The sequence below is a fragment of the Pantherophis guttatus genome, chromosome 4, assembly GCF_059756535.1.
Source record: "Pantherophis guttatus breed Tessera chromosome 4, ASM5975653v1, whole genome shotgun sequence".
Taxonomy (NCBI): Eukaryota; Metazoa; Chordata; class Lepidosauria; order Squamata; family Colubridae; genus Pantherophis; species Pantherophis guttatus.
In genome coordinates, this window is record NC_142066.1 from 61,974,578 (window position 1) to 62,002,395 (window position 27,818).

The window sequence follows — 27,818 nt, forward strand, 5'->3', positions numbered from 1 at the left end:
TCCTTAAATCACGTTCAGGAAAAGCAGAGCTTTTTAAAGAAGTTAATAGGTACCGTACAATACACACCCACCCACATGCTCCACTTCCACCAAATTCCCTCTCACAGGTGTGAGAAGAAAGATGACAGTAAAGAAGTTCTATCTTCTATAGAGGAAGACTCTGAAATTCATTCAACACAGAATTGCTTCCCCTTTGTAATCATTTTAGAAAATTTTTACCTGCTGTCCATTTTTTAATTATACCTTTCTCTACAATTTTCCAATATTTGTTTTCATGCAAGATATGGATTCTGCTATATAAATACCAAAATAAAGATGTTTACCCTGTATCTAATAATCAACGCAAGAGATGCTACATAATAGTGGTAAGAAGAGACAAATATTCAACAGCAGGATGTGCCTCTCTAGTTGAGAGGTCTTAAGTTCAAAGAGGTGGGAGGTGAACTGTGCAGCTCTTGCTCACCGTGTGGTTGACTCCCCACATAAGGACACTCAGGAGCGGTTCAGAGGCTCGGAAGAGTTTCACTTTCTGGCAGACGAAATGCTTCTTCTTGGTCTTGGTCTTGGAAGCACTGAGGGCAGCACCTATAGCTGAGCCAGCGCTTGCAGCCGCTGTGCCTCCAGTACAGTTTGAAGCCATGGCAGAGAGAAGAGTCCTTGGGGCTGCTTGAACAAATATTGGCCTCCTCCTAAAAGCAGAGTTTTTTCATGCCTCTCCTTGGGTCCCTCCAACCTGGGCAGTCATGTCAAAACGGATCTCCAAGGAAAGGCCCAGACTTCTGCTCCCTTCAGTATTCAAGCCACTCTCCCTCCTCACTCTTTGAAGGTAGGACTTGTATCAGCTCAAAATGGCACCACTGGGTACATACACAGGCTGGTTAGACTTGACACTTCCTTGCAAGGTACCACTAGAACCAGCCTCTCATCACTGATGCCACCATGGATACCTTTCTAAACTCTTGAAGTGGTGCTTCTTCTTGCCTTTTTCCGACCTTCAGATCACAGCGGGCCGTTAAAGGCACCGCTTCTATTCTTCTCCGCTCAACCGCGGTTGAGTATCATTCGAATCTGAGGTACTTCTTTAATTCTCCCCACCAGCCCCCCAAAATGGTACCATCCAGCCCTCCCTTTTTCCACCTAGACTAGTCCCAGTGCAATTAAGCCAGCCGTATCCCTCACCTCCCCCCTCCCCACGTTTAAAAAAAAAAAAAAAAGCGTTCACAACGGTACAACCTTCTCTCCACCCGTCGTCGTTCTTCTGTTTTTTTCTGTCCACCTAATTCAGCGGAATAGATAGGAGATACACACAGGTGCACATGCACACGCACCAATCACAACAGTACCACCCACAGGCACACACCCTTCCCCTCGCTACAAGCAAGAGTTCCGTTCACAGAACCGGGCACCACACCATAACTCCCCTTTCACATCATAGTTAGATCGAAGCCCCACCCCCTGTCAGTTATCGCATAGTAATGTCCACCTCCCTCCCCAAGCGAGCCTTAACCTTAACACCCCCCCACACACACTTTACAACATGGTTCGATTAGTTTCACCCGCTATGAATATATCGCCCCACCCCACTTTCCCTCCCCCCCATGCTTCCCTTTCCGTGGTTTGTTCCACCGCAGAACAAGTTGTGCCATCGACTCCTGCGCAAAAGAGGCGTCAAGATGGCGACGAATAAAGGGAGGGGAGAGCGGAATGTTCCATTTCTATTTGAGAAATTGAAGGAGAAAATTATTGTAGTAACAGTTCATTTAAAAAGAGTCAAGAAATTATGTTGTGACAAAACAATGTGGTTTGGATTAATTATTTTAAAATAACGCGCAGTTAGCAAATCCACTAACTTTTCCTTTAATTGCCTTTCTTGAAAAGATAGTTTGTTCCGAAGAGGGTATTGTATCAAATAGATTGGTATTTCTCCGTTTTACGGACCAAATAACCAATCAACAACGGAGCACCTAGAGTTATGAATGAGACATTATGACTGTATGTCACAGAAGGGTTCTATTTTAGAGACAGCGCCACCTCTGGTAGGAGTAGCGGTTGCTATTAGAATAAGTGAAAAAATTCTTCCGTTTTCTGCAGAACATCCAGCCAGTAGTTTAATTGCTGGTCGCTTTCTTCCGTTTTTTGCCGGCTTAAAAAGAAAAACAGCTAAACTAATGACCATGTTGATTAGGTACACACATTTATGGCCTTTTATTTTAGATGGAAAACACGTGCCTCTGTTTTGTTTTGTTTTGCTCTACTCTGACTTCCAATCCATATGGGGCTGGGGGGGTTGGGGAACCTATCCCACAAAAAAATTAGAAAAAAGTAAGTTTTTTTCCTCTCCCCAAAGTTTTGGGTAGGATTGGTTTTTGCAAAGTTAGGATATATTATTACTATTATTACTACTACAATTATAAACTTCTATTCAGCAAACATGAAACTCAAGTCAACTGAACATTCAAAAACGCATCACAAATATCATTGACTGGTGTTGATGGTCGACAGGGGTTGCTGCCAGCATCCTAGGTACCCTGTTTCCCCAAAAATAAGACATCCCCTGATAATGAGCCCAATCGGGCTTTTGAGCGCATGGCAATAAGGCCAAGCGCTTATTCCAGGGTTCAAAAAATTATAAGACAGGGTCTTATTTTCAGGGAGATGATTGTCTGAGCCCCTTCACCTTGCCGAGGAGAAATTGGATGATTTGGAACAGGGCCAAGGAACAAGACTCTGCAGATGCAATAACAGAGCCCTATTGTTTTTTGTTTTCCAATTTTTATCGCCATGAGATAGGCCTTAATAGCGGCTCTTAAGAGGCCTTAATAATGCCCAGTCATCCTTCATTTTTCTCCAGAGGTACTCTAGAGCAGTGAACCCTCACATTTTGGGCACCAGGACCAGTTCCACGGAAGGTGTTTTTCTGTGGATTGAGGGAGCATAGTTTCTGGATCACACTCGTGTTTGGATGGGTTTCATTTGCATGCGTGGACCAGTTCATAACGAGCCATGGACCACTGCCGATCTGCGGCCCAGGGGTTGGGTACTCCTGCTCCAAACCTCTCAACTTGTTTCAGAACTCTTCAGTTTCTCCATGAACCACAGAAAATGAGAGCAAATGGCCAAGAGGTTGCATAGGTGCGATCTTGTCAATCCCCATGGCCTTTTGATTCTAGGCTGTTAAGGCTTTGGCAGGACCATGCAGCAAATCTTTTGGGATATGACCCAGTTCTTTCTCAGATCCAGTTGGGTCCATCAGTCTCCAGGGATAGACTGCTCAAATGGGTCTGATTTCCCTAAAGGGGAGCGTGATGTAAAAGAGTCTCAGGAATATTAGAATGTGATCTGACCATGATGGGGGATAATGTTAGATTCATCACCAAATGATGTTGACATTGCACCAATAAAATATTAGATCTGATGTGTGTGACCACTGTTCCAAATTGGACCTGTGACAATCTGGAATAGACTCATAGCCATTATGGAGGTCATGAACTCTTGAGCTGCTTCTCAAGCTGAACTCAAGGAAGGCAGACTGAAGTCACCCAAAACCAAGTCTGAGGAATTCCACTGCCAATCCAGAGATGGACTCTTAACAGCTCAGGCAGGAAAGTTGCTACGCAGCAGGGAAGTCAATACAATAGCAGCAAAGCTAACCTGATTCTGGCGTCTATGACAATTCATTATGGCCAACTGCCATAGCCAATTCACCATAGCCAACCTGGCGTGGCCAACTCGCCATGGAACAACTCATTTCAGGACAAGAGTTACACTAATATCAAAGAAATAGAATCATTAAAGGATGCCATGAGGGACAAAATGAAATATGAATGACAAAAATATTTTTTAATTTATTTTAAATAATTGAGTTGTTAAATTGTCCTACAGCAAGTTTTCCTGTGGCAAGTTGTTTTATGGCGATTTGCCATGGTGAGTTGGCCACAGCGAGTTAACTGTGGTGAGTTGGCCGCAGTGAATTGGTCGTGGTGAGTTGTCCCATTCTGCTTATCCCGTGAGCCTAGTATCGAAATTGTCTCGCAGATAAACCTGGGGAGCAAGGCCCTTGAAGGGCCTTCTAATGCTGGGGAAAGTGTAAGGAAAGAGAAGAGGAAGCAACTGAAGATGCAACATGAAGTGATGAGACTACTGTGAGACAGGTCCATAGACATGTCTGACAGGATATGGTGAAGACATAATACAGTGTCTTAATACATGAAATACAATGACCCAGGTTACACCACTGCTTGATGAGCTGCACAGACAGCTCATTTACTTCTGGGTGCAGTTCAAGATGTTAGACAAGCCCATTCTACTTGTGTTGGTAGAGGCCTGCTGAGGATCCTGTCAGTCAAGGAACTCCAACTGAAAGAATCCAGAAGAACCTTCTCTGCTGTAGTGCTTGTCCTCTGTAACATCCTGACCCCAGGTAAAGTTACCCCCCCCCACCTCCCCATCCTTCTACAAGGGCCTGAAGACGTGGCTTGCTGATTGGCTTGGAGACCCGTAGAGGAGTTTGTCACTGGAGGTGGTTGCTGGACTGACTGACTCCACTTCCCCATGCACTTCCTGCTGCTCCTCTGTTCATTTTTTCATATTGTTGTACTTTCACCGTTTATTTTTATGGGTTCATTCCTTTACTATTGCATTTTTACATTTTTAAAATCACTTTTCTATGTTATTGTTGTAAACCATCCAGAGTAGCTCCACTGCAAGATGGACAAATACATTCAACAAATAAATAAAGCCTGTGCCAGGGCAATTAGAAAAAAACAATGCTTTTTTTCCCTGATTGTATATGCATAAAACTATCCATATCTACAAGCAGGTGTCCTAATCTCTAACAATCAGTCTAGCACCCGAACATTTCTTGAGTATTGTTATAAGCATACAAGATTACTCAGTTTCTTCTTGTGCTTCATGTCATAATTTTGAAGCAGTTATTGAAGATATGTACCATGTAATTCAGTAGAATCAGTTTCATGACTTGTCTCCTGAGGAAAGTGCTGTCTGATTGTGACACTTTTTTCATTAGATCTTTATCCAGCTTTGAAAGTCCAATCATTCCAGTTATCGTTCAGGCCACTATTTCTCTATTACAGGTAAAATTGTCCTGTAAGAGGCCTGGATTAACAAGCCTTCACTAGTCATATGATTTTAACATCTACCTACCAATAACCAATATTTTATTTGAAGTGAGGTCAATAGGAAAAAGTTGAAAACATTACAACTCCAAGAACTATCGATGAAATGGATCATCTTGATCTTTTCCCAGATTTGCCTTGGCTGACTTGTTGAATGATTTGCAATGAGATCAGGGGAAGCATTACTCTGTTATTACTGCTAGATTTTTTTGCAGATTTTGATGGCATTGAACATGTTAGACCATTTGAGGAAACTAGGGACATGGAAACATTCCTATGTTGTTTCTGTTCCTATTTTGGGGGACACAAATAGAAAGCAATATTGTAATTTTTGCTTGACCACTTTGGAGGGTCATGGTCTCCTTCATGTTAATGTCTGTATGAATCCATTGTGAAGAATCATTTGTAATTTGGAGTTAAATTGATAGCAGTACAGATCACCTTCACTTAAGGGCTGTCTTTAGTGACCATTCAAAGCTATGATAATGCTGAAAAAATAATTTTATGACCAGTTCTCATACTTACAACTGATGCAGCATTCCACAGTCACATGATTATCATTTATGCACTTCACAGCTGGCTTCTTAGAAGCAGAATCAATGGGAGAAGCCAGCAGTAGAATTATGAATCGCACATACAGTGATGTGAAAAAGAAAGTACACCTTCTTTGAGTCCTATGGATTTATGTATCAGGATATAGCAAAAATTATCTGTTCCTTGGCAATTCTTAGAAGGTACTGTAAATACAATACAACAGCATTCCCAGCTTAATAGATCAGCCCAGCGCCGGAGGGGGATGGGTCTGTGAGAAGCACTCCATTTGTGTGAGCGGCAGGCACGCACACCCTCCAGTCGTGCAAACGGGGCTTTGTGCACAGAGGGTGTTCATGCGCGAAGCTCCACTCACGAGTGGAGGGCACTTGAACAGAGGGTGCTTGTGCTTGTGCATGAAGTTCTACTCATGTGTGTGGAAGGGACTTGTACTTGTGTGCGAAGATCCACTTGCATGAGTGGAGGGCACTTGCGCTCATGCGGAAGTTCCATATGAGGGGAACTTTGCACGAGCGCAAGTCACTGCTGCTCGCGTGAATGGAATTTAGTGCCTGAGTGCAAGCACTCTCCCCTCAAGCGCCCTCCACTCATGCAAGTGGAGCTTCACATGCACACGCACTTGCTCATCTCTCCTGTGGCTCTGTTTTTAACAGGCTGCGGCCAAAGCCCAGGGGTTGGGGACCCCTGCAATATATGATGAACAATAACATATGACATATTATCCCATGTCATCATTTATTTTACAAAAAGAAAGACAAAATGGAGAAGCTGCGTATAAAAATGAAGTGCACCCTTACTATTTCCATAGATATGAAGTGGTTAAGTAGTAACTAGGTGCTGCTAATCAAGTGTCGTTGATCAACTGATTATCAACAAGCATGACTACCTCTATAAAAGCTGAAGTTTTAGGAGTTTGGTCCTCAGAATTGAGATGTCTGTTAATATAATGCCAAAGAGTAAAAACATCAGCAATAATCTTAGAGGAGCAATAGTTGCTGCCCATCAATATGTGAAGGATTATAAGGCCAATTCCAAACAATTTGAAGTCTATCTTGCTACAGTGGGGAAGATTATTCACAAGTGGAAAACATGCAAGACAGTTGTTAATCTTCCAGGAATGAACGTCCCAGCAAATTTATCCCAATATTAGACCTGTCCAATGCTCAGAGAAACTGCAAAAAATCCAAGAGTTACATCTCAAACTCTACAGGCCTCAATTAGCATGTCAAATGTTAAAGTTCACTGCTCTCGGAGCAGTGGAGATATGATCTGGAATTAAGGGGTATAGAGGTCTCTCCCTTGTCGTGGTCAGATCATTTCCTGTTGAGGTTGGACTTTAAGATGCCACTCCTCCATCGCAGGGAGGCAGAGCTGATTAAGTGGTTCCACCACAGACACCTAATGGACCCTGAAGGGTTTCAGAAGGAGCTTGGGGAGATACCTGACTCCCTTGTCCACAGTCCGGCCGAAACCCTAGTTGCTGCCTGGCATAAGGCGGCATCCGGGGCATTGGACCGGATTGCGCCTTTGCAGCCTCTCAATGGCAGTGGATCCAGGAAAGCTCCCTGGTTTACTGAGGAGCTCCGGGAGATGAAGCGCCAGAAGAGACGTCTAGAGCGACGCTGGAGGACCAGTAAATCCGAATCCGACAGAATACTTTTGAGAGTCCTTGTTAGGACTTACTTAGTGGTGATACAGGTGGCAAAATGTTCACATTTTTCCACACTTATCGCATCTGCGGATTCTCGCCCAGCTGCCCTATTTAGGGTTACTCGCTCCCTCCTTAAGGTTGGGGGAACGGAAGAGCCTTTGTAGGGTAGAATTTGTGCAGTTTCTGTCGGATAAAATCTTTCTGATTCAGATGGACCTGGACTCTGATTGGGCAATACCGACCGAGATGACGGGACGGGTCTTAGTCCTATTGTATGGGAGGAGTTTGAGCCAGTGACTCCTGAGGAAGTGGACAAGGCTGTAGTTAACGCATCCTTGAGGGAGGGGTCCTTCCCGCAGCCATTAAAGGAAGAGGTTGTAAGGCTCCTCCTCAAGAAGCCTTCCCTGGACCCAGCAGAATTAAAAAACTTTTGTCCAGTCTCCAACCTACCCTTTGTGGAAAAGGTTGTAGAGAAAGTGGTGGCACTTCAGCTCCTGCGGTCATTGGATGAAACCGATTATCTGGACCCTTTTCAGTCCGGCTTCAGACCTGGCTATAGCACGGAAACTGCCTTGGTCATGCCGATGGATGATTTCTGGTGAGCCCTAGACAGGGGTCATTCCTCTATCTTGGTGCTACTTGACCTCTCAGTGGCTTTCAATACCATCGAACATGGTATCCTTCTGGGGGGACTAAGAGAGCTGGGAGTTTGGAGGCACCATGTTGTGGTGGTTCACCTCCTATCTCTCTGGTTGATCACAGTAGGTGCTGATAGGAGGACAGAGATTGTCCCCTAGGCCCCTCGTCTGCGGGGTGCCTCAGGGCTTGGTCCTCTCTCCCCTATTTAACATCTACATGAAACCACTGGGTGAAATCATCCGATGACACGGGGTGGGATATCAGCAATATGCTGATACCCAGCTGTATATCTCCACCCCTCGTCAGTTCAGTGAGGCGGTAGATGTGATGTGCCGGTGCCTGGAGGCTGTGAAGATCTGGATGGGAGTCAACAGGCTCAGACTAAACCCAGACAAGACCGAATGGCTCTGGGTATTGCCCCCTAAAGACTATTCGATTGTCCATCCTTGGTTCTGGGGGGAGAGAAAGTGCCCCCCTCAGAATGGGCTCGCAATTTGGGTGTCCTTCTAGACTCACAGCTGAGATTGGAACAACATCTGACAGCTGTAGCTAGGGGGACCTTTGCACAGGTTCATCTGGTGCACCAATTGCGACCCTACTTGGATCAGGAGGCTCTCCTCACAGTCACTCATGCCCTTGTCACCTCATGGCTGGACTATTGCAACATGCTCTACATGGGGCTACCCTTGAAAAGTGTTCGGAGACTACAGTTGGTCCAGAATGCAGCCACGCGAGTTATAGTGGGTGCACTTAGATACACCCACATTACACCAATTCTCCGCGAGCTGCACTGGCTCCCTATCGGTCTCCAGGCGCAATTCAAGGTGTTGGTTATTACCTTTAAAGCCCTACATGGCTCAGGACCAGGCTATCTTCGAGACCGTTTTAATATTTTAATGTCTTCTTTTAACTTTTGCATGGGATATTGTTGCAATTTTTTATTCTCTGTTGTAAGCCGCCCAGAGTCCCTTGGGAGTTGGGTGGCATAGAAATGCGACAAAATAAATAAATAAATAAATAATGCAGTACAATTAGAAAAAGACTAAACAAATATGGTTTGTTTGGAAGGTTGCCAGAGAAAGGCTCTTCTAGCTAAAAAGAGCATGGCAGTATGGCTTAGGTTTGCATCTGAACAAATCACAAGACCTCTGGAACATTGTCCTTTGGACAGATGAGGCCAAAGTAGACATTTCTGGCCATGCTGCACAGTGCCAAGTTTAGTGAAAACCAAATGGTAATATCAGCACAAACATCTCATACTGTCAAGCATGGAGGGGTAATGATTTGGTTAGTTTTGCAGTCACAAGATCTGGACACCTAGCAGTCCTTGAGTCAACCATGAATTTCCATGAATGTATACCAATATATTCCAGAATCAAATGGGAGGCCATCTGTCTGATAGCTAAAACGTGGCCAATACTGGGTCATTCAACAGGACAACGATCCCACGTACATTAGCAAATTATCACAAAATGGCTGAAAAAGAAAAGAAGCAAGTTGTTACAATGGCCCAGTCAGAGTCCAGATCTCAACCTGATTGAAATGCTATGGTGGGATCTAAAAAGAGCTGTGCACAAATGCTCACGAATGCTCACAAACCTCAATGAACTGAGGTCATCTAAAGAAGAGTGGGCCAAAATTTATCCACAACAATGTAAGAGACTGATAGTGATGCAGAAAATGATTACTTCAGGTTCTTGTTGCTAAAGGTGGTTCTACAAGCTATTGAATCATAAGTTATACAATTTGCACAATAAATGATGACATGGTATAGTATGCCATGTGTTGTTCATCTGAGGTTATATTTACTTACTTTTAAGAACTGTTAAGGACCACATGATTTTACTATGTCCTGATATATAAAAGCATAGAAGTCAAAGAGGATATACTTTTTCACATGGTTGTATATCATGTCTTGCTAAACAACTGCAGCAGAAGTGATATGCTACATCTACTGCAGTCATGTGATGTCTTGCTTAGAGATGGACTTGCTGCCTCCATCGCGGTAGTTAAACAAAGGCTACATGTATGCTAGCGGCATATGCCAATAACGCTTACATTTCTCCTTTCCTGCACTCTTGAGTCACCAGTTTCCATACATCCTTAGGTTGTAAGGGACTGAGTGTAAAACAATGAATCAAAGTTGGAAGATATGTTTCGAGAATTGGGGACTATATCTGTTGTTTTTTTCTTGTTAAATAGGTTTGCTATATATAATTGTCCTGAATCCAATGCAGACATAAATGGCACAAACTTTTTATCAGCTTTGGTTGATGCAGGAGGTTCATCTCTATATGAATGAGTTTGCTGTGGTGAATTATGTACTAGTAAGTCTCATAAAGGGACTACTGCAAAGTATTCCTTGTGTTGCAGCCTTTAAACTTAAGTTTGCAAACCACAATTGATCTAGAATTGTTTCTATGAATGGGATCTTCTTTGGTCTTACATTAGTTTCATGCTAAAGCAATTTTGCTGGTTGCCCAGATTAAGCTGCTTGCAACTGTGTATTAAAACTTACAGGGTGAAGGCCTATGTTTCTTTTAGGCCCATTTACTCCATTCAATATCGCACTGTTAGTCGTTAAAGGGGCACCTTTTACAAATCCTTCCAAAGAAGTCGTTAACAATTTGTTGTTAATTAACAACCCATCCAACTTTTTTCAGAGCATGTTCATATTATCAATAAATTGCTATCTAAATTTAAACTGGCCATTTCCTTACTACAGTTTAAAACAGAGTTTTGCAATTTTGCAGACCAACAGGAGGGAGGGGGGAAGATGGGATGGTTCGGTGCGAGTGGTGGGCAAGTGTGCACACACGTACATCTCCATTTGTGGCTGGCGCTCCATTTGAGTGCCAGGCACAGACACACACACTCACCTGCTGCTCATGCAATTGGGGATGTGCATGCATGTATTTCCACGGCCCAGTTCTGAGCGGCTCAAGGGTTGGTAGTGGACAGTGGCTTAGGGGTTGGGGATCCCAGGTTTATAATACTTTCCTAGGCCTTTTAATGCCCTTGTTTATCTACTCGCAGTGGCTCAGTGGATAAGACACTGAGCTTGTCAATCAGAAAGGTAGGCAATTTGGCGGTTCGAATCCTAGTGCTGCATAATGGGGTGAGCTCCCGTTATTTGTCCCAGCTTCTGCCAATCTAGCAGTTCAAAAGCACATAAAAATGCGAGTAGAAAAATAGGGACCACCTTTGGTGGGAAGGTAACAGCCTTCCATGTGCCTTCGGCATTTAGTCATGCCAGCCACATGACCATGGAGACATCTTCGGACAGTGCTGGCTCTTCGGCTTTGAAACAGAGATGAGCACCGCCCCCTAGAGTCGGGAACGATTAGCACATATGTGCGAGAGGAACCTTTACCTTTATGTTTATCTCCTAGTTTTTAAAATTTTAAATATATAGATATTTTTACTGTACCTTGCAAGCTACCAGAGCAGCTTGCAAGGTACAGTAAATGTAAAATGCAGAATGCAAAAAAATTACATATATTTCTAAATATTTAAAAATACCACAAAAATACTAAAAAGATACATAAAGATATATACATATATTAAACGCCAGCTAGACATACAAAGGTGAATATTTACATATCACGAAAGAATATATGAAAGATTGCTGTCCTAAAGTTTTGTCTGTTCCCTTTTGCCTATTAAGAAACTTTGCTTGTCATAGAAGCTATTTTAGACAACAAAATGTTCATGTCTCCAGTAAAAAAAAATATGAAAAACATTATTTTCTCCTTTTAGGAAAGGGATCTTTTTTCTACAGCAAGCAATATATCTTGCATCAAATAAAGTGATGTGAACCCTTCTGGAGAGGAAAGAAACTCTGAAAAACAGAACTGTAAGCCCAGTTAGCCTGGACCCAAATATATTATATTTTAAGAACATAAAAGGCAGAGGAATTATTATTAGACAATGAAAACATCTGTAATAATTATTCTCTTTGTAATATGACTAAAAATAACAGAATTACTTGTTCTGATTCCATCTTTCCTTTCAGTGGGAATAGGAGTAAAACTCTTATAATCTTTTTACAGCACTATATTATAAAATATAAAAGAAAAAGGCAGAACAAATTGGCCTACAAGGAGTATCTCAAACTGTACATATTTAAAATATCTTAATTTGAAAACATTGTAATGGAATATCACAGTGAACTCTCTTGTGCTATCCAGACCAAAGAAAAAATAACCTGGCCCATGGAGGTTTCCTGAATGATCAGTTGGTCCTCAGGAAAAAAACAATCAGAAAAACAAAACAAAACAAAAACAACAACATTGCTGGGCCAGTGATAGGATACGAAACAATTTCATCGATGCATGAAGTTTTTTTCCAGGGCTGCTGGTGTCCTTTGGATAGAGTGAATGTTTCTCTTCACCCTGTCTTCAAGAGACGAAGTGGATGCACTCTCCAATTTTATATTACTGCAGGTCAAAGAAATAAAGAAGAGCATAAGAATTAGAAAAGCGTCCATTTTGTCCCACATAACATTTCTCACTAAAAAACAGAAAACAAAAAGGGGGAAATTAACAGAATATTAAAAAAAACTGTTTAAATGCCCATCTGCATAACATCTGGGCTGGGGACATTATAAAACATGAACTCCCTCAAGTCTAGAAAGGAAAATACCTTTCACTTTTTTCTGTAGTCATTAACTCATGCACAATTTTCTGCATCCCTCTTTATACATAAAAAAACTTTCTTCTTCCTATTCAAGATAATTCTATGCCTCTGTAATTTCTCCCTTATACCCAGATTTTTACCTAATCCTTAGTAAGATCATATTATCCTAAAGTAGTTTATGAGCATTATTATAGTTCTATTTTTAATATATTTAGACTCTAATTCATACACAAATAGCCCACTCTGGAAAAGGCTGAGGAAATGATTGGAATTCTGTAAAGTATTTAAAAGGGATTCTATTGAAAGTGAAACATCCCTTCCCAAATTGTTAAAGAAACCCCATCTTTTGGAAAGTTCACAGAACTGCTTTGAAGGCTTGATCCAGCAGTCTGCGTTTGCCACTTTACTGGCTGTTCCAGCAGAAGCACCATCTACATGCATATACAAGTAGTCCTCAACTTACAACAGGTCATTTAATCACTGTTTGAAGTTACAACAGCACTGAAAAAAGTGATTTATGACCAGTTTTCTGATGATTATTGCAACATCTCCATGGTCATGTGATCAAAATTCAGATGCTTGGCAACTGACCTATGACAGTTGCAGTGTCCTAAGGTCATATGATCTTTGGTGAGCTTCTGACAAGCAGGAAGCCAGGTTTACTTAGTAACTGTGTTACTAACTGAACAACTGCAGCAATTCACTTAACAACCATGGCAAGAAAGGTCGTAAAATGAAGCAAAACTCACTTCACAACATCTCACTTAGTAATGGAAATTTTAGGTTCAACTATAGTCATAATTTGAAGATTACCTGTAGTCAGAGAAACTAGATCACTGTTTCTCAGCCTTAGCAACTTTAAGATTTGTGGACTTCAATTCTCAGATTCCCAGCCAGTATACTTGCAAGGGAATTTTGGGAATTGAAGACCACATTAAAGTTGCTGAGGTTGAGAAACACTGAATACAAGTATGAAACTTCCAAATGTGTCTGTTTTAAAAGTTAAGGAAAATATTTCCTCCTTATAGTTAATACTTTGGTAGGTGAAACAAGCATGCAGCACAAAAAGACTATCAAACTGAGATATAGGATGTTGCTGCTTTATATCAAGTGTAATGGTCATTTGACTGTTTTAAGGAAAACTGAATAGGACCTTCTGTGTTCAATGTATGCTGTTCCCATTGAGCTATGGCTTCTTCCCTAATTTTAGAAGGAAGGAGGTCACTCACTGTATAAACTTCCCATTGGACTGGCGAAGTTTTTCTAGAGCTTGCTCTCTTTCTTCTTCTTTTCTATGTTTGTTCACATTGTTTTTTCTTTCTTCTTCTCGCCATATGGCATTCTCCATCATTTCTTTCCGTCTTTTCTCCAGCTCTTCTGCAGATAATTTTCTGTTTAAAATAGATTAATAAGATTTTAGACAGGATAGTGGCTTTTCAAATGATAATCATCATTATCAACCTATGGAGTAATCATTCTCTTGGCTATTGTATGCGGAGAAAATAGGGTTCTCTAGAGCTATGATTAAGTGATTACTTAATAGTCAAAACATACCAAGTGTGCCAGAATAGTACTTAAGTTTTTGGCTCAATTCAAGCTAGAAAGGGTCCTACATTCTTTACATTTCTGCAACATATGTATCTTAAGCAAATTTATACCTTAAATCTGATGTAATTGTTGACTGCATACAGCGCGTCAAAAGTATTTAAAGGTTTCCAAAGTGCTTGGAAATCACCAGGAAGCAAGTGCAGAAATTGAGCCCCAAAAGTGCTTCCCCTCCCCCAAAGGAAACTGGACTTTCTTTTTTCTTAGGGGAAAAAAAAGCACCTTTGGGACAATCATGACCTGAATGACTGAGACTCTCCACAGACATGCAGAGATTGAGGCTCAGTAGTATCCTTAGTAATGTAAATCATTCACCCATCAAATTGGAGGAGATTGATCTTATAAAGTTGGATATTTGGTTTCTTTAAATAATGGGCAAAAATAATAATGATTTTTTTAAATAAGAGGAAATTGCTGAATCTCATTATTTTTATAAACCATTTCATTTAATTGCCAAGCATTAAAGCATGCATGTTTTTCAAAATATCCTGCCTGCAATACATTCTACAGTTATCTCACAATCCATTGAAAATACACCAATACCATACCCATTCACATACCTCGAAGTGTGGGGTCTTCTATATTGGTGTTCCTTATGAAAATTTTTGTATTCTGTTTTTGCCTTTTGTTCCATACCATTGTCCCTGCAATTCAAAAATTTTATTTTCTCCATGAAAATAATAATTCATTATTAATAATCCTTTAGTAATTTTTATCTTATACTATCAGTGACTGCACTTGCACTTTCAACCGAGTGACTGCACTTGTCTTTTGAATGACTAAGAGGAGCAACATCCCAAATCATGATTTGTGTGTGTGGGGGGGGGGGGGGGGGAGGGGATTCAAATATTAAATTGTTATTAATTTTAAATAATGAATATAATTATTCCATATATTCTGAAAATATTTACATTAAAAACTACAATGAATAGATGCCAGAATAATGATCTTTCAAGTATTCTCAGTCCTTACATTTTACTGTATGCAAAAACCTTCTAATTTAAGATTTGAATAATTCCACAGCAATTAAGGTAACGTCTATCTTAGAAAAGGAGAATTGGTTGCCCAATTTTTGCTTACTGTTCACTGTTTCTAGGTGATCTTGATCTCTTATGCCTGCTTGATTCCTGATTTGTGTTCTTGTTGACATGCCTTTCAGGAGAATGGCTTTGTTGCTCTGATCGTAAACTCTGTTGGAGTTTATGGGACATCCTTTCATGGCCACTATCACGAACCTAACATTATGAGAAAAATGCCATTTTCTTAAAAGAGTTTACGCATCGAAAAATATTGCTTTATTAGAGAATAAATATTGCTATATTCAATTGACTGCACACAGACGTCCCATACTGTGACTGTGAAGATATTGGCAGTTAATCTACACTAGCAATTTTATGACAATAGGTGAGTTCGCATACTTCATGACTTGAGTCAAACTGGCCCCAATAAATAGCACCTCTATTTTATATTGTATAGTAAATGCTACAGAATACAGTACATACTTGCAATCCATATCCTGATCTTTTAGGATGAAGATGTTCTACTTTCTCCCGTGACCTAAAGCAAAAGAAAATTAAATTCTAACACTTCATCAGGGTAATAAGTCTAGGTCCCTTGTTACTTTAAACGTATAGGTAGCTTACATGCCAATTCCAGCCCATATGAATAGAAACCCATCATATACGGACACTAGCTCAAATACGAAGAGAAATATATTGTTTATGCTCCTCTGGGATATACAGAATGATACAATGGTCTCTATCAAGATACACTGCCCATTCACAGTATAAGTAGTCCTCGCTTAATGATAACAGGGACTGGAATTTCTGTAACTAAGTGATGCAATTATAAAGCACAATCTCATGTGACCCATCACTTAGTAATAGCAATCCTGCGTTTCCATTCCCATTGTTAAGTGAGGATCATGGGTTATTAAAGGACTTCCTTGCAACTTCCTGCCAGCTTCTAAGAAATAAAGTCCATGTGAAAGCCTGTAGGAAGTTGCAAGTTCTAAGCAGCTAACAAGCAGGCAAGTGGACATGTAAGTGGCTGCTGCAGAGTAAGCAAAGCCGGTAGGTGCTGCAGAATGTAAGGAGCAAATGGCTGCTGCAGCATGAGCATAGCTGAGTGGGCATGCGCTACTGAGCAAGATCAGGGACAGACTGCAAATGGGTGCACACTATAGAGTATTTTTGTATTCTACAGTTGGGTTCCTCAGGAGAAAAAGTGCTGGGAATAACTTATGGGAGTGACTTCCAACTTTTCCTACTGGTTTCTCTATTGACTTTATTTATGGGAAACTTGCAAAAAAGACCATTGGATACTGGAACTACTGGTATTTTAAGTGCAAACTGGTTGCCAAGCATATGGATTGTGATCACATGACTGGGTGGGGATTAAGATGGCTGGAACTTTGAGAACAGGTTATAAGTACCACTTGTTCAGTGTCTTCATGATTTTGAACTATTGCTGAATGAGTGGTTGTTAACAAGAGACTACATGTACCACCTTTAAAACATCAAAAGCCTCTTTACACAGCAGCAAGTATTTGTGAGGGACTGAGTTCTACTCCTTTCTCTGCAATTATGAACAGTAGTCAAACCCAAGTAGGCTGAATGAATAAATGTATAAAACATACTTAGTTTTAATCTCTTCATCTTCACCACTACTGGAATTATGGTGCCTATGTTTCTTGTGTTTCCTCTTCTTCTTCTTCTCTTTCTTCTTCTTCTTCTCCAAACTGCTTTGCAACTGGAACATTTGAAAAAGGAAGTATGAGTTTCATAATAATGACCAGATTTTAAAATATGATCCCAATTCCATTTGGTTAACAGGCACTTATTACAATTTTGAGAACATATTTATGGGCATGCTCATAAAACAGCTGCCATAGAAAGGCCAGTGACAAAGCACCATTTCTCAATATTCTTGTATTATCTCAGAAAACTTTATTTTTCAATTTTTTTCTGATACTTTTCATGAAGATGTTAATGAACATTTTGATTGCCATAAGAAGAGTGAAGATTTATAGCAATTATTCTACATTAATCATATTTGGAATAATTTCGTATCTTCAATAGTGTTACTTAGAAATCTTACTCTACCTACAATCTTGTACAAGATTAATTGGAAAAACTACATTCCAGTTTGTTCTAATTTCTAACAATTTTTGTTGTAAATACAGCAACTATTAAAAGACTTTTGATTTGATTGGGCAACTGCTTAATATTTTGTTGAGTCATTATTACTGCACATTATTCTCTTTCTCTCTAAACCAAGGTCAGCAGAGACTAAATTAAACTTCACACTGTCTATATAGCCTTGGAATTACTTTCTCTTCAGCTCAAAAAGATACTCTAAACTCCCAATTTTTTCCATAATAATTTGATATTGATAAGTTATATCTATCTTAAGTTTTTTAAAATACTTATATCTACCTTTTTTATATACCACTCAGATGGCAAACATACTTAATACTCCTGCCTTCTCCTATTTTCTCTATAACAAGAACCTTGTGAGATGAATTGCATTGAAAGAGAATAACTGGCCCAAAGTCAGGCAACCAATTTTCTATGCCCAAGGCAGAACTAGAACTTAGTCTTCTGATTTCTATGCCAACACCTTAACAATTACATCAAACTGGAAAAAAGCCCTACTGAATTTTGCTCAGTATACATTAAGTGTCATCATGGAATTCAAAACCATGTGGACGTTTACATTCACAGAGCATTCAGCATTAGCATACCAGTTCTTTGATCTTCTTCATTTTTACAGGATTGTTCAGAACATCACGTTTCTTCTCTTCCTCCCTCTTCCTATACAGACAAAATATTAATTTATTAAGTAATGTTCATGTGAAATCCTCATATTCTACATCAATACTATAATTAAATTTGTGATTAGAGGTTGACACCTATGGTCTTCCACAGGTATTGGATTCTATCTTCTACAGTTATTGGTATTGGATTCTATCTTTTATCAAAACTTGGTTGGCTTTATTTATTTTGCTTTTACTGATGATAATTGGAGTTAGATTATTTTATATAAGACAAGTGACCACACAGGTTTCCTAATAGATATAGTTACAGCATCTGAAGAGTCATAAATTCCCAATACTCAAATCTATAGGATTAGCATCTCTGATCAAATTTAGCACAAAAATGCCAAAGAGAAGCAATGTAGACATTAATGGGAATAATTGGGGTTTTTTAAATGTTAGTATCAGGGATACTTCAATGCTTTCATTTTATAAATCATCCAGGTCATCACCTCTCTTACTCATCAGCCATTCATTTATTATTTATTTTATTTATATACTTTCTGCCCCCTTTTCACACTGAAAACAATCCTAATTACCTTATCATAAAAAGAGGGTCTTCCCGAATCTTGCTAGCCATATCCAAGGCAGAATTGGCACCTGTGGAGGCAAAGATAGAGCCTGGCAGAAGGCCAGTCTCAGAAGAACAGCCTGCCTCCTTGTCCTCTGTTGTCTCGAAGACATACTTGTCAACTGGACGCCCCATAAGATATTCATCTCTGTTCACCATGCCACCTGGTCCTTGATACATCCATTCCAACTTTTCATCTTTTTTTCTAATTTATTTGGAAGAAAATATATAAAATATATATAAAAAAAATTTTCAGAGTCAGAAGAAAAGATGATGCAAATTTTTTAAAAAAGAAGGACTATAATAGGTAAAGCAGTCTTAGAGCAGAATATTTAACATTTCTTGGGGGCTGAGGTTACAAAGAGGATGAGAACACATTACACATATGGATAAGTCTAAAACTTGGCATGAGTTGGGGGAATGCTAAATGCAAGAAATAAAAATTCAATTCCTGGATGGGAGAAAACAAAAGGCTCCTGAACACATATTGGTGATATAATTATCAAGATCATAATTTCCCCAGGGGTGACAGAAGTGAAATACAATTGTTAGAGGAAGGGGTACATTTTATTTTTCCAATGATCTCCATAGTTTTATCAAAGGAAATTTAACATTAATTAAAATACATTTTTCTGAATTGAATTTAAAAAAATCTTTATCAAGAAGCATTAGATTTCCAAATGAGAATTTTGTTTCTGTAACTATCCACTTTTTAATTCTTGAATAAGAGAAGTTCTTCAATTTGGCTGCTAAGAAGTCAAATGCTATCAAATTTTAAGTACTATAATTGGATGATAAGGTCAGTGTTAAAATCTCCAAACTGAGATAAACTGAAATTTCAGTCTCTATCCTTTCAAATTTCTGTCTTAAAATATAATTTGGATAACGAATGATGGCAGTGACAAGGGAAATGCATTTCACATATGCAGTACAGTATCACCTTTAATTACTTTACATTCTAGAGTTTCAATCTAGAAGATGTTATGCTAAAGTCACTTGCAAACCAGGGTATTATGCACAGATCATATATATGTATACATATAGATCACTTAGAGACAGTTGAAGATGGTGGCAATACTACTTGCCTTGTATTTTTTTTGGTACTATGTTAGCTAAGATATGCTTTATATCTTTATTTTTTTATCTGTAACAAGTTATGAAAACAATATAGTTGCAAAAAAAGCTTAATGAAGATCCAAAAAGGAGAACACAAAGTAAATAGAAAGAGAGCCAAATCTTCAAATAAGGATACAGATAGCTAGCTCATAAGTATAGAAATGGTACTAAATCTCAGAATCACTGAGATAAGTGAAAGCTGCTAAAAATGGGTTTCCTTAAGGAAGACAGAATTGATATAATGGCTGCTCAATGACAATGAAAAATATTAAGAGGTAACAATGAAAATGCAAAGCTATTTTGCACTCAGTTATCTGTAATGAAAAGATAAATGTTCCATCAGGCAATTGTGAGAGGCAGAATTGACCCTGCAGGAACAAATCCTGTTAAATTTTAATCAGTTCAGATCTAAATGAACTGAATTTTAGGATGGTCTGGCTAAGTCTTCAATTATAGTTTCACTAAGAAATCCTAGAGAACTGGGGAAGTGCTAAATAACTAGAAGACAGGGAATGGTTTTAAAATCTTTAACAAGCTAAAAGGTGATTCTAAAGCAGGTAACAATAACTTGTAAGTGCTTGAAAACAATTAGCAGAAGTTAATTGAATATTATATCATTTTGGAATTGAATCGCTTTAAGCATTATGGGAATGTGGAAACATAGTATTTTTTTTTTATTTCAACAAAGCTGTTGACCAAAGTAGATTCTGACTGAACATTCAAAATAAATTAATATTGTAATAAATAGCTCAATAATGGAATCAATTATCCAAAGATGTCATGTATTCTCTTTGCTCCAATTCTTTAAATAGAGACTAAACAATCTGTCAGAGATGTTTTAATATGAATTAGTGCAGAGAATTGATAGCCTAAATAGTTCTTTCCTGTGCTACAATTCTATGTTTACAAACCAGTAATTCCAATTTAACATACTTGACAGCGCCTACATCTTCTGCATAACGCTGCATTTCTTCTCGTGCTCGCTCTTCATGCAATTCCCGTTGTAGCTCTTCAATTTTCTTCCGTTCAGCTTCATGTTTTTGTTCCGCTTTCCAAACTTTTTCCACATTACGGAGGGTTTGTGGATGCCAGCTTTTTTTAAGATTCTATAGACAAGATTAAGCATTTAAATTTACCTTGATTTAATCTGAAAATTTCCTCTACAAAAGCTGTACCAAATATCAACCAGAAAAATATGTGAATGCAAACTTCAGTGAACTAAAACTAAGTACATAGAAGTGTTTGCTCCACATTCATATTGTTATTCAAATAGTTCCCTCAATTTATACTTTACAGTAATTGTTCTATAACAGAATGGCAGCTAACTCCACAACACATACATCTTGCTTCAACAGTCAATTTCATATCATTGATTTAGAATAGCACAGTTTTGGACTGTGGGGCTATATTCAATTTGTTTCCTCCACTCCAAATGAGGTTTCCATCATCTGTTAATTTGTACATTAAGAGCATGTTGAAGGTCCAACTAGATTCACACATCATAGAATGTTATGCTTTTCTTACCGTATAAATGGTTGAATATACCATTTGAATACTAACTGGGCTCACCACATACATTAAACCATAAATCATGGCTTGTAAACAATGGCTAAGGTATCATAAATTGCTAAAGCAAAAGTAAACAGATTATGTATGAATTGGTGATACGTGAAACAGTAGCTAAGATATCACACTTCGATAAACAAAACAAACTAGATTATGACTTAGTGATAAACCACTCAAGCTTGCCATAAAGATGCTCTTTACCTCTAGCAAGTGATTAAATTGAAGAAGGGATGCTGCTGTCCCTACCCCATTTCTTCTGAACTGCTTTGCATAACTCTGAATTCCAATTGAGCCTTTCCCCCACCCTAGCTCTCCACCCTTAAATACGTCCTTACATTTCAATTACATAATTATAAAATTATGTATGGTTGTATATAATTGTATATAATTACATTATACGAAATATCCCTATATTTTCATCCAGATATGTACATAGTAAGTGAATTCCGGATGGAGAGAAGAAATCGGCTTCCAGTTTCGATTAATTCAAATTCAAGGCAATTCAGACTGGTCCCAATTCTCGATTCCCTTCCCACCCCACCCCCACCCGCCGCCCTCTAACGCGGCTTCTCTCCATCCCCTCCATTTTCCTCACCAAGTCGCCTCCCCCCATGGCGACAGCTCGGTCTCCTTTGCAGCTGCTGCAGCCGCGACGCAGCTCCTCTCCTTCGGCTGCTGAGATTAGTCCGGCGCAGAGTGATGACGCTGTATCTTAGACCTAACTCAAACGTCGCTCCTCCCAAAGCGGAAGCGAAGGATTTGAAAATGGTTAGATGCCGTATAAAGCTTCCTCTATCGAATCTGCAGGGGGGTTTTTTTTCTCCCTTTATGGGGAAAATTGATAATATTCATTATAATAAACGATCCTGATATGTCAGATTGCAACGCATCATCCCAGGCTCAACGATCAGACTCACGCGATGATGTGAATAGTAATATAATATTTGGAAGGAGGCAGGCTTAAGGAAGATTGTATGCATCTCATTTTTATACAATTTGTAAGCACGTGGGAGGAAATCTCTTGCCTTTGATCCATCTTTAAGTCAGTTCAATCGCTGTGATACTTCAGTCCATCCAGAAACTACTTTGAACTACCTATCAACCTAGCCAGAATTCAACAACCAGGGTTGTGAATAAAATAAATTGTCACATGATAGCAAAATGGATACATGGAAGGATTAATCAACTACAGGTAGTTCATTTATTGACAGTTCAATACATGTGACTGAAAAAAGTGATGTTGGAAGAAAAATTCTAGGTCCAGTTCCAAGCTGGGAGAAAGATGCTAGAAATAAAATATAGGCTGGAGGCTGATTGGAAAGAAAGGTTCCCTTTATTGCTGAAGGAGAATCACCAACCATATATGATTCTGAGAAACTGACAAAATGGAATTTAGGGTGGGTGGGTGGGTTTTATACTTTCTGGATTCCTATGGAGGCAAGCAAGGGTCTTGGCTGGCTCTGGACAAAAGGGGAAATGCAAATCCTAGGTGTTTGTCCCAGGTAATTTTGTCAATCTTTTGTTTGTTACTTATCTGAGTTTCTGCCTTGACCCAGTTTTTTTTAATGGATTGCCAAATCTGCATTTCTAAAACCTGGCCTCCTCAATTTCTGCTTGGGGCAGGGAAACGGGCTGGTTTCTGCCTCCCTTAAAGTTTTTTTTTCCATTTCTCCTTTAGGGGAAATATTCTATCCTGCCTTTTTAATATCCCCCAAAATATTTCATTCTTCGGGCGGGGGGGGGGGCTTCCCACAGTGATTTATGACTATTTTTTACAGTTATGACCTTTGCAGCATTCCCATAATCAAGGTGATCAAAATTCAGATGGTTGGCAGCTGGTTCATATTTATGACTATTGCTGTGTCCCAAAGTCATGTAATCCCTTTTTGCGGCCTTCTGACAAGCAAAGTCTATGGGGAAGTCAATCACTTAACAATCGGGTTACTAATTTATTAACTGCAATCATTCACTTAACAAATGAGGCAAGAAAGATTATAAAATGGGGCAAAATTCACTTAACAAATGTCTCACTTAACAACAAAAATTTGGGAGCTCATTTATGGTCATAAATCAAGGATTATTTGTAGACTAAGCCTTGAAGTATCTGGTTCACCCCCTTCATGGATTACTGTCTTGTCATGGAAAAGGGCCTGCGTAGCTCAGTGAAGCTATGAGCTATGCCATGCAGAGACACCCAAGACGGACAGGTCATAGCAGAGAGTTCTGACAAAACGTGATCCACTGGAGAAGGAAATGGCAACCCACTCCAGTATCTTTGCCATGAAAACCCCATGGACAGTACCAAAAGGAAAAAAGATATGATGCTGGAAGATGAGCCCCTCAGGTCGGAAGGTGTCTAATATACTACTGGGGAAGAGCAGAGGGCTAGTACTAGTAATGCCAGAAAGAGCGACTGGGCCAAAGCTGAAAGGACGGTCGGTTGTGGATGCATATGGTGGTGAAAGGAAAGTCCGATGCTATAAATATTTTTTCTCCATAGGAACCTGGAATGTAAGATCCATGAATCAAGGCAAGCTGGATGTGGTCAAACAAGAGATGAAAAGACTGAACATCGACATCTTAGGAATCAGTGAACTAAAATGGACAGGAATGGGTGTTTAATTCAGATGACCATCAGATATATTACGGCGGGCAAGAATCCCTCAGAAGAAATGGAGTAGCCTTCATAGTCAATAAAACAGTAGGAAAAGCAATACTGGGATACAATCTCCAAAATGATAGAATGATCTCAGTTCGGATCCAAGGCAAATCATTAAATACCACAGTAATCCAAGTCTATGCCCCAACCACTGGTGCTAAAGAGGATGAAATTGACTGGTTCTATGAAGCCCTACAGCACCTTATAGAATTAACACCAAAAAATGTCCTTTCATTATGGGGGATTGGAAGGCTAACGTAGGAAGCCAAAATATAACCAGAATAACAGGCAAGTTTGGCCTTGGAGTACAAAATGAAATAGGGTGCAGGCTAATAGAATTCTGTCAAGATAATACGATGGTCATAGCACACACACTTTTCCAACAACCCAAAAGACGACTTACACATGGACATCACCAGACAGTCAACACAGAAATCAGATTGACTATGTGCTCTGCAGCCAAAGATAGAGAAGCTCTATACAGTCAGTAAAAACAAGACCAGGAGCTGACTGTGGCTCCGATCATGAGCTTTTCCTTGCAAAATTTGGACTTAAAAAGAAGAAAGTAGGGAAAAGCACTAGGCCACTCAGGTATGAACTAAATCATATCCCTGATGAATATACAGTAGAGGTGACAAGTAAATTTAAGGAATTAGATCTGATAGACAGAATGCCTGAAGAACTATGGACGGAGGTTTGCAACAAGAGGTAGCAACTAAAACCATCCCAAAGAAAAAGAAAGGCAAGAAAGCAAAATGGCTGTCTAAGGAAGCTTTGCAAATGACTCAGGAAAGAAGGGAAGTGAAAGGCAAGGGAGAAAGAGAAAGATACACTCAGTTGAATGCAGAATTCCGGAGAATAGCTAGAAGAGATAAGAATATCTTCTTCAATGAACAGTGCAAAGAAATAGAAGAAAGCAATAGAATAGGGAGGACCAGAGATCTCTTGAAGAAAATTGAGATATGAAGGGAACATTTTATGCAAAGATGGGCATGATAAAGGACCAAAATGGCAGGGACCTAACAGAGGCAGAAGAAAGGGGCCTGGTGGCTCAGCAGACTGATAGCATTGTGATTAACACCAGCTGTCTGCAATTACTGTAAGTTCGAATCTCACCAGGCTCAAGGTTAACTCAGCCTTCCATCCTTTCTAAGGTAGGTAAATTGAGTTTATGGGGGCAATAAATTGACTTTGTATAAATATACAAAAGTATGAAGGCTATTGATGTAAGCCGCCCTGAGTCTCCAGAGAAGGGCGGCATATAAATCAAATTAAAAAAAAAAAAGATTAAGAAGAGGTGGCAAAATTACACAGAAGAACTATATAAGAACGAGCTTAATATCCCTGATAACCATGATGGGGTGGTCACTAACTTCGAGCCAGACATCCTAGAATGTGAAGTCAAATGGGCCTTAGGAAATCTGAGCAATAACAAAGCTAGTGGAGGAGACAGTATTCCAGCTGAACTATTCAAAATCTTAAAAGATGATGCAGTAAAAGTGCTACACTCAATTTGCCAGCAAATTTGGAAAACTCAACAGTGGCCACAGGATTGGAAAAGGTCAGTTTACATTCCAATTCCAAAGAAAGGCAATGCCAAAAATGTTCAAACTATCGCACCATTGCACTCATTTCACATGCTAGTAAGGTTATGCTTAAAATCTTACAAGCTAGGTTCCAGCAGTATGTGGATCTAGAACTACCAGAAGTACAGGCAGGATTTTGAAGAGGCAGAAGAACTAGAGATCAAATTGGCAATATATGCTGGATCATGGAGAAAGCTAGGGAGTTCCAGAAAAATATCTACTTCTGCTTGACTATGCTAAAGCCTTTGATTGTGTGGAGCACAACAAATTGTGGCAAGTTCTTAAAGAGATAGGAGTACCAGACCATCTTATTTGTCTCTTGAGAAACCTATATGCGGGTCAAGAAGCAATAGTGAGAATTGGACACGGACACCACATTCCAATTCCAAAGAAGGGCAATGTCAAAGAATGCTCGAACTACCACACCACTGCACTCATTTCATTGGTTCAAAATTGAGAAAGGAGTTTGGCAAGGCTATATATTGCTGCCTTGCCTATTTAACTTCTATGCAGAGCACATCATGAGAAAGGTGGGGCTAGATGAATCAAAAGTTGGAATTAAGATTGCCAGAAGAAATATCAACAACCTCAGATATGCAGATGATACTTGACTCTAATGGCGCCAAAGAATTGAGGCCTTTGAACTATGGTGCTGGAGAAGACTCCTGCAAGTCCCTTGGACTGCAAGGTGATCAAACCGATCAGTCCTAGAGGAGACGAACCCTGACTGCTCTTTAGAAGGCCAGATCCTGAAGATGAAACTCAAGTATTTTGGCCACCTAATGAGAAGGAAGGACTCACTGGAGAAGAATCTAATGCTGGGAAAAATTGAGGGCAAAAGAAGAAGGGGACAACAGAGAATCAGGTGGCTGGATGGAGTCACTGAAGCAGTCGGCATGAGCTTAAATGGACTCCAGGGGATGGTAGAGGTCAGGTAGGCCTGGAGGAACATTGTCCTTGGGGTCGTGATGGGTCGGACACGACTTCACAACTAACAAATCTGGCAATTTATTGACATGTTTTTCTATTGAAGGGTAGGAAATAATCTGAGATTTGTTAACTATCAATATGTATGCTTACATAATGTATATACAAATTTATGCATATGTATGTCTGCATCATTTTCTCCTTTTTTTTTGAAATATATAAATATCAGTGTGTCTATCTCATAAGGGGTGTCTCATAATTTTAGGGAGAAAACAAGCCCTCCAGTATATGCTGAATAATAAGCACTGCAGGGAGCCTTGATTATTGGTTTTGGCCATTCATTTTAATTCCACCACAAATGGCAGCATCAAGACAGAAAAGTTATTCTGGAACTCACTACTATTCTTTCAATTTAGCTTGCAGAGACCCGTTGAAAAGGACTAACAGTTAATAGTATTCCCTCTTTTTTACATGGTATGTTTCCTTTGACTTTGAAGACTATTTTTTGCTGTCATGGCTAATGGAAACTTTATAGTTTTGTCACAATAACAATGTGTGTTTAGAGTACAATGTTTGTCATTCCTACCATTATGATCTTGATGGCAAATAAGACTAGACATGTGGCAGTGGGAGACATGATGTCCACAATATTGTGGCTAAAGAAGGCTGTCACTTCATTGGCAGAAGTGGGCTTATGACATGTTTACTCATGGCTAACTTAATCCAAGATTTATTCAATTATATTTTCTAAGTTCACATTGTTATAGAAAAATATATTAATTTACCCAGTTAAAGAAAACCAACAAATAAAAAGAAACCTCTGTTTATTAAAAGTTTAAGAGCAAAAAATGGATATCTTTCTCAGAGTAAATTCAGAGAGCAGAATTTTTCATTAACCTTAATACATATGCAATACAGGCAGACTCGTGGTATATATAGATTGACTAAAGCAGGGTTTTTCAGCCTCAGATATTCTGGAAATATCAATTCTGGAAATTGAAGTCCATATACCAGAAAACTGCTGAGGTTGAGAAATACTGAACTAAAGTATTCACACTAGGCATCTATAAAGTGAGAAATAACAAGTTACCGAAGTACAGTATTGATTTAGTTAATCTCTCCTTTCTTATTTGCTTTGTACATGACCCATTTGTTTGTCCTTTATATCTACATGCTTGCTTAACTATAATAGCACTGGGCTGATTTCCCCTACATTTCTTTATGTAGGGGATGGAAGCATAAACTAACCATCTGAACTGTGTCCAACAATGCAAGAGGCTAAAATGTTGTTCACTACTGTGCTTAGATTTAGAGTTTAGTATGCCATGTGAGTATAGCTACTCTGAATTGCTTGTC

General features: G+C 39.4%; 2 protein-coding genes across 5 annotated transcripts in view; both read right to left on the minus strand.

Annotated features, from left to right (window-relative positions):
- Positions 1-1,667, minus strand: part of PIP4K2B (phosphatidylinositol-5-phosphate 4-kinase type 2 beta) — a 31,015-nt gene extending 29,348 nt beyond the window's left edge. For 2 of the 4 annotated variants that reach the window (XM_087892306.1, XM_034416235.3), the window contains exons 1-2: positions 1,234-1,600; positions 464-857 (exon numbers count right to left, since the gene is read on the minus strand). In XM_087892306.1, the coding sequence (XP_087748432.1) occupies positions 464-640 (177 nt within the window). In that variant the 5' untranslated portion in view covers positions 641-857; positions 1,234-1,600. Of the gene's footprint in view, positions 1-463 lie in introns of all 4 variants that reach the window. The other 2 variants (XM_034416237.3, XM_034416234.3) reach the window with 1 other exon arrangement.
- Positions 1,668-11,517: 9,850 nt separating this feature from the next.
- CWC25 (CWC25 spliceosome associated protein) lies at positions 11,518-21,982 on the minus strand. Its single transcript, XM_034416239.3, has 10 exons — positions 21,886-21,982; positions 20,658-20,830; positions 18,577-18,813; positions 17,966-18,035; positions 16,859-16,971; positions 15,723-15,777; positions 15,301-15,455; positions 14,781-14,864; positions 13,845-14,006; positions 11,518-12,416 (listed from the first exon to the last, which is right to left on the minus strand). Exons 1-10 carry the CDS (start codon positions 21,901-21,903, stop codon positions 12,302-12,304), a joined length of 1,182 nt encoding a protein of 393 aa, XP_034272130.1. The 5' UTR covers positions 21,904-21,982; the 3' UTR covers positions 11,518-12,301.
- Positions 21,983-27,818: the final 5,836 nt, after the last annotated feature.